Below are 6,886 nucleotides of genomic sequence, written 5' to 3'. Positions count from 1 at the left end.
GTATCTGTAATGTGAGATTCATGACAAGTATAAAAGAGAGGGGAAGGAGGGCTATATTATTATGTAAGGTATATAATTCATTGAAGACAACACTTATAAATATCTCTATACCGGCCGGCGCCGTGGCTCAGTAGGCTAATCCTCCGCCTTGCGGCGCCGGCACACTGGGTTCTAGTCCCGGTAGGGGCACCGATCCTGTCCTGGTTGCCCCTCTTCCAGGCCAGCTCTCTGCTATGGCCCGGGAGGGCAGTGGAGGATGGCCCAAGTGCTTGGGCCCTGCACCCCATGGGAGACCAGGAGAAGCACCTGGCTCCTGCCTTCGGATCAAATATTTTCACACAATACGTTTTGTGTATTTGTAAGTAATATATTTATTATATATGTTAACCTCCACATTGGAGAGGAAATGTGGAATCTGTCTGTGTCTGGCTTATTCACTTAGCATAATAATGTGCAGTTCCATCCATGTTGCTGCAGATATGAGGATTCCATTTATTTTTATGTCTGAGTAATACTTAATCATATATATCCCTATATTTATATCACTATATTTAAATCACATTAAAAAACCATTCATCATTTGATTCCATATCTTTGCTATTGTGAACTGGGCTGCAGTAAACATGCGGGTATAAGTATGTCTTTCGTATGCTGACTTCATTTCTTTTGGATATATTCCCAGAAATGGGATGGCTGGGTTGATACAGTAGATCTATTTTTCATTTTTTGAAGAATCTCCATAGTGTTTTCCATAATAGCTGTACTACCTGCAGTCTCACCAACAGTATCTTAGGGTACCATTTTCTCCACATCCTCACCAGCATTTTTTGTTATTTTTTGACTTTTGGATAACAGCCTTTCTAACTGGAGTGAGGTGATACCTCATTGTGGTTTTTCATGATTAGTGATTTTGAACATTTTTTATGTTTTGGTGATCATTTGCATTTCTTCTCTTGAAAAAAGTCTATTCAGATCCCTTGCCCATTTCATAACTGGATTGTTTTTGCATTTGTTGAATTTCTTGAGCCCCTTATATATTATGGACACTAATCCTTTATCAGATGCATAGTTTGCAAATATTTTCTCCCATTTTGTCAGTTGTCTCTTAACTCTGTTAATTGAAGCTTCCGGCTTTGATATAATCCCATTTGTTTATTTCTGCTTTTGGGTCTTGCTCAAAAAGTCATTGTCTCTGACAACGTCTGGGGGTGGTTCTCTTATGTTTTGCTCTGGTAATTTGATAGTTTCCAGTCTTAGATCTAGTTCCTTGATCCACTTTGAGTTGATTTTTGTAAAAGATGTAAGGTAGGGGTCTTGCATAAGACGTCTGCCTGGGGAAATCCAATTTCTTCAACGCCATTTATTGAAGAGACAGTCTTTTCTCCAGAGAATGTTTTTTTGGATATTTGTCAAAGAACAGGTAATTTTGGATCTGTGGATTTATTTCTGGAGTTTCTATTCTGTTCCATTGGTCTCGGTTTCTATTTTTATGCCAGTATTGTACTGTTTTGGTTGTTTCACCTTGTAGTACATATTGAAATCTGGTTTGTTCTTATGGTTTATAATTGCTTTGACTATCTGAGATCTTCTGCATGTCTATAAGAATCTCAGGATTTTTTTTCCTAACTCTGTAAGGAATGTCTTTGGTATTTTGTGGGAGATTGTGTTGAACCTGTAAATTGCTTTGGGTAGTTTGAATACATTGATACCATTAATTCTTCCAATCTGTGAGCATAGGAGATTTTTCACTTTTAAACTCAGTGGTTTATTTAGACCACTTACATTGAATGCAGTTGCTAATGTGTTTAGATTTAAGTCTACTATTTTATTATTTGTATTCTGTTCCCTCAATTTTCTTTGCTAGGTGTTTCTTTTTTTCTGCTTTCCTTGGGTAATTTAAACTCTTTTGTATTCTATTTTAATTGCCCTATTGCATTTTGACCATGTCTTTTTGCATAATTTTGGTTGCCCTAGGCATTACAACAGACATATTTAACTTTTCACAGTTTGATTGGGATAATACATATTTTGCAATTTCAAGTGCAATGTTGAAACATTACCACCGCATTGATTGTTTATCCCCCACTATTAGTTTTGCAGTTGTCTTAAGTATTCTATTTTTATACATTGAAAAATCTCATCAGAAAATGTCATAATTTTAGTTTTCAACTATCAAACATATTTGAAAGAACTTCATGGAAGAGTGATGGTCTATTCCACTAAGAACCTCTCCATCTCATTCTCTAATGAGAGGGACGATCTTCTTCTAGATCATTCCAGCCTCTTGTTTCTTCTTCCAGCTTCTCTCCTGGCCTCACCTAACAAGAAGTTTGGGTTTTCCATTACCATGAGACAATCCATTCTTCTGACCATGCTAAACTTCCAGAATTACTTAAAGTTCAATTTGTGCTTATGGCACAGTTGCAAGACATGCCAAAGAGAATTTCTTTTCCGTTGGAGGCAGAAATAGTAGAATTGAACACAAATGCTTACACCTGACTCCGTGTGAATGTCTATATTATGTTGTTCTTAGATAATGCTTGTCCCTGGAAATCATCCAAGTATTTGAAAAGGAGGAAGTGGAGGTCTAACATTTATTGAAATATCTACCTCTCACATATATGCATCCTTCTATTAACAGAGTACTATGCTTGTTTTTTAGCCTGTATTGTCTCAGAAACATCTTTATCTTCTCTCTCTCTCTCTCTTTCACACACACACACACACACACACACTTTATTACTGAACATTACATATAATAAGTATGTTTTCTTCTAGTATTTTAGTTAGTAGAGTGTATTATTAGCACATGAGCACTATCTAGGATGATCAAACAAATTCTGACTCAAACTAGGATATTTTTGAGAGCTAAAGGGACACTATTACAAATACTAAGACAGTTAGACTTCATGAAATCCATCATAAACAGCACTGCAGCTGGGGATGAACAACCAGCATAGATTTGAATCACAGGAGAAACCAGGGGCAACAATCTTGACCTCAGAGGATTTGAAGTAGCATAAGATCAGTCTTCAGTCAGGAGGTAATTGAGCTATTCAGATCTTTCCCATCAAGTTAAAAAGGGTTCTTTGAGTGTAATCTCTTCCCAAACTCACAACCACTCAGCAAGGGAGGTTGCTATGATTTGATGAGATCAGGTGTGTTCAGGGTGGTATGGCTATAGACTGTTTTTTTATTTTTTTATTTTTTTGACAGGCAGAGTGGATAGTGAGAGAGAGAGACAGAGAGAAAGGTCTTCCTTTTTGCCGCTGGTTCACCCTCCAATGGCCGCTGTGGCCGGCTCATTGCGCTGATCCGAAGCCAGGAGCCAGGTGCTTCTCCTGGTCTCCCATGTGGGTGCAGGGCCCAAGCACTTGGGCCATCCTCCACTGCCTTCCCGGGCCACAACAGAGAGCTGGCCTGGAAGAGGGGCAACCGGGATAGAATCCGGTGCCCCAACCAGGACTAGAACCTGGTGTGCCGGCGCCGCAAGGCGGAGGATTAGCCTCTTAAGCCACGGCGCTGGCCAAGACTGTTGCTATGATTTGAAATATGTCTCAAAAAACCTCACGTGTTGGAAATTTAACCCACACCTTCATTGGTTAATGATGTTTGGAGATGGAGCTTTTGAGAGGTCAGTAGATTAAATGGGAGGGGGCATAATGGTGTTAATGGCTTTATAAGAAGAGGAAGCGACACTGGAGCTAGCAGCTTGCTCTGTCTCACCACATGGTGCCCTCCACTGTGTAACAAAGACCCTCATAGATGCTGAGCCAGTGTCAGTTCCATGCTCATGAACTTCCTAGCCACCAGAACCATGAGCCAAATAAATTTCTATGTTTTGTAAACTACCTGGCCTCAGGTGTTTTATTATAGTAACAGAGGATGGACAAGGACAGAGGTGTTACTATTCTTACAGTAATGATAAGAGAGTAGAAGGCTAGAGGGTGAATGCAAGATGTCCAAAATTCACACCATCCCAATTTAGTAAGCTGACACTAGGACTATGCCCTTTCTGATTCCAGGCACCAATCCCGTATCCTCATGTAGCTTGGATTCAGACTTTAATGGCAATGAACCAAGGTTCCAGACCCAGTGCTGGAGCTATCCCAGCGCTATGACCTGAGCTGACCTGTCTGACTACAGCACGGTGGAGGGAGTAGCAGCCTATGTTTAGGTAGTGCTTGCCAGGTGCCCTGCTCTGTGCTAAGTGCTTTCCTTGTGCCATCTCATTCATGCCTCACACTTACCCATCACGTAGGTACTACTAGAAATCACATTTTGCAATGGGCAGAAACCGTTTTAAAGAGGCTGTAAGGGTGCTCACTCCATTGGAGATACATAACAATTATTAGTTCCCCTTCTCTCCTCAGCATAGTTCATAACATGGTGTAAGGTTTTTTTTTTGACAGGCAAAGTGGATAATGAGAGAGAGAGACAGAGAGAAAGGTCTTCCTTTGCCGTTGGTTCACCCTCCAATGGCCGCTGCAGCCAGCGCATCATGCTGATCCGAAGCCAGGAGACAGGTGCTTCTCCTGGTCTCCCATGCAGGTGCAGGGCCCAAGGACTTGAGCCATCCTCCACTGCCTTCCTGGGCCATAGCAGAGAGCTGGCCTGGAAGAGGGGCAACCGGGACAGAATCCGGCGCCCCGACCGGGACTAGAACCCGGTGTGCCGGCGCCGCAAGGCGCAGGATTAGCCTGTTAAGCCACGGCGCCGGCCTCATGGTGTAAGTCTTAAACAAGTCTGTGTTTCATAGTGTTGTTCTGGAAGGTCTTGAGAGGTGACCGCTTCTAATGTGTGTGCTTGCTTGTCCAGTTTTTCCAAAGGTACAAGGATTGCTTGTTATATGATGGATATTAATTATGTTATTTTTGTTGGCGTGGAAAGGATCCCTCCCACTTTCTTGAAACCGTTTTGTCCCATGCAGTGGTTGTGGCCATGCATGAGAAACAGCAGGGGGTGCCAGATGACAGATGGTATGGGAGCCTGTTCCCCGGTGGGAGGGGGCGCGAGCGAGCGAGCGAGCAAGCAGGCAGGCAGGCAGCTGCCAGATCTTCCCCGCTCGCTCTCGCGCCTTGCTCTCAGAAGCTCCGATCCAGACTCACGCGAGGCGCTGTCCTTTCAGCACCACAAGCTCAGGCTGAGGAGGGAGGACTCCTGTTCGTCCTCCTCCTCCTCCTCCTCAAATTGGTTTGGATCTGCTCTGACCCCCAAGAGTGCAGCACAGTAAGTAGGCATTTATTTCTGTGGTAACCACTCCCTGATATCCCCCGAACCCTTGCCATCCTCTGCACCCCCACAACGACCCTGTTTTGTTTAATAACGTTCCATGTGCAGGACTGGCAGGAGAAATTCAGTTGTGCTGGGCTTTTGAGGGTGGGGTGGGATCATGGTTTGACATCCAAGGGAGCTAGAGAGGAAAATGTATGATTTGTTTATTTAGTTGGCAATCTTGCAACACAGGGGCTGCTAACTTTCCATGGAACAACAACAAAAAAATGGCCCTTTGCTATTGAGGAAATGGAGGTATTCCACGGCTGAATAAAAGGATCGGATTCAAATCAGCCTCTTGTTGCTTTAGGAAATTGTATTTCATGTGCAGTATACATAGGCTGGAAAAGGTTGCACCCAGAGACATTAAAAAATTGTTGTATTTTAGGGAGATTGCTGAAGAAAAATCAATATAATAAAATAGCAAGCAGGATGGTGAAATGAAATGCATCATACTGCAGGGGCATCTAGGATAATAGAATTGCATTTTGCACTAAGAGTAGGCTTCTCACTGGTATTATGTGGATACTTAGGCTCTAGTGTCTTAGGCATTTTTTAAGCTTGCATTTGTGTGTGTGTGTGTGTGTCCTGGATCTTCCTCAGCTTTATAAATTTGAGGGCTGTTGAACCCCATGGTCAAGTAGCATATTTTGATGATTAAAGAAGTTTTACTGGACGATGGGGATCATGTCAGGAAGTCTAACCAGAAGATCAATGACTGATCAGTAGATCGAAAACCACCCAAATGGAGCTGTTGAGGACAGCACTGTTTTCTCTGTCGCCAGCCCCTCTTTCCCTGCTTTACCTCCTGCCGTAACCAGAATCCCCCTGCTTGCCTTAGGTCTGGGAAGAAAGGCATAAGGATGGTGAAGCTGAACAGTAACCCCAGCGAGAAGGGCAGCAAGCCGCCTTCGGTGGAGGATGGCTTCCAGACCGTCCCTCTCATCACCCCCCTGGAGGTTAATCACTTACAGCTGCCTGCTCCGGAGAAGGTAAAGCAGGTGTTCTGCCTCTCAGCAGCCCCCAGGCTCCCCCCACCTCCCCATATCAGGAAATAAAACAGCAAAATATTCCACCCCCAAGCCCTTTCATCTTGTCATTTGCCAAATATGCCCCCTTTCTGGTAAAAGGTAGTTATTCCTTCCAGAGGCAAGACATCTCTTGTGTTGTCTCAGATTTGTGGTAAGTGTTTATTCATATTTTTTTGTTCACATCTACATCCATGGGCAAGCAAATTAATCTTTCCTTGTTAAAGTTCTGTCACAGCAGATGAATACTAATAACGCTTCTAGAGGGTGACAGAAAAATCCATCTTGATTATTTTGGAGGAGGTGTTTAAAAAAATGCATTGGTGTAGATTTGAGCACAGAGAATTGGATTCAGTCCAAGAAACATTCAGTTTGCACCTGCTAAGATCTGTCCCCATACACTAGGAGTTGGTGATAAAAGACAACGTTTTGAAAATCCTTATCTGGTATAACAAATGAATATAATGCATCGTGGTCATGCTGAGCAGTACAGAAATTGTGAGGATGCAGACATGGAAACAACTAAATTGTGTTTGCCTGGGAAGAGGATGGGGGTGGGATTTGTGGCTGAGGTTGGGAGAACA

The 6,886-nt window shown here is 42.9% G+C and overlaps 1 protein-coding gene across 1 annotated transcript in view; it reads left to right on the top strand.

Moving 5' to 3' along the window:
* Positions 1–6,137: 6,137 nt before the first annotated feature.
* The window catches only part of NSG2 (neuronal vesicle trafficking associated 2), a 59,479-nt gene continuing 58,730 nt past the window's right edge, over positions 6,138–6,886 (top strand). The window contains exon 1 of the mRNA XM_062189636.1: positions 6,138–6,266. Coding sequence (XP_062045620.1) covers positions 6,138–6,266 — 129 coding nt within the window. The remainder of the gene's footprint in view (positions 6,267–6,886) is intronic.

Source organism: Lepus europaeus, chromosome 4, assembly GCF_033115175.1.
Source record: "Lepus europaeus isolate LE1 chromosome 4, mLepTim1.pri, whole genome shotgun sequence".
Lineage (NCBI taxonomy): Eukaryota > Metazoa > Chordata > Mammalia > Lagomorpha > Leporidae > Lepus > Lepus europaeus.
Note: the sequence above shows the minus strand (reverse complement) of the source record. Positions and strands in the feature narration are given on the sequence as shown.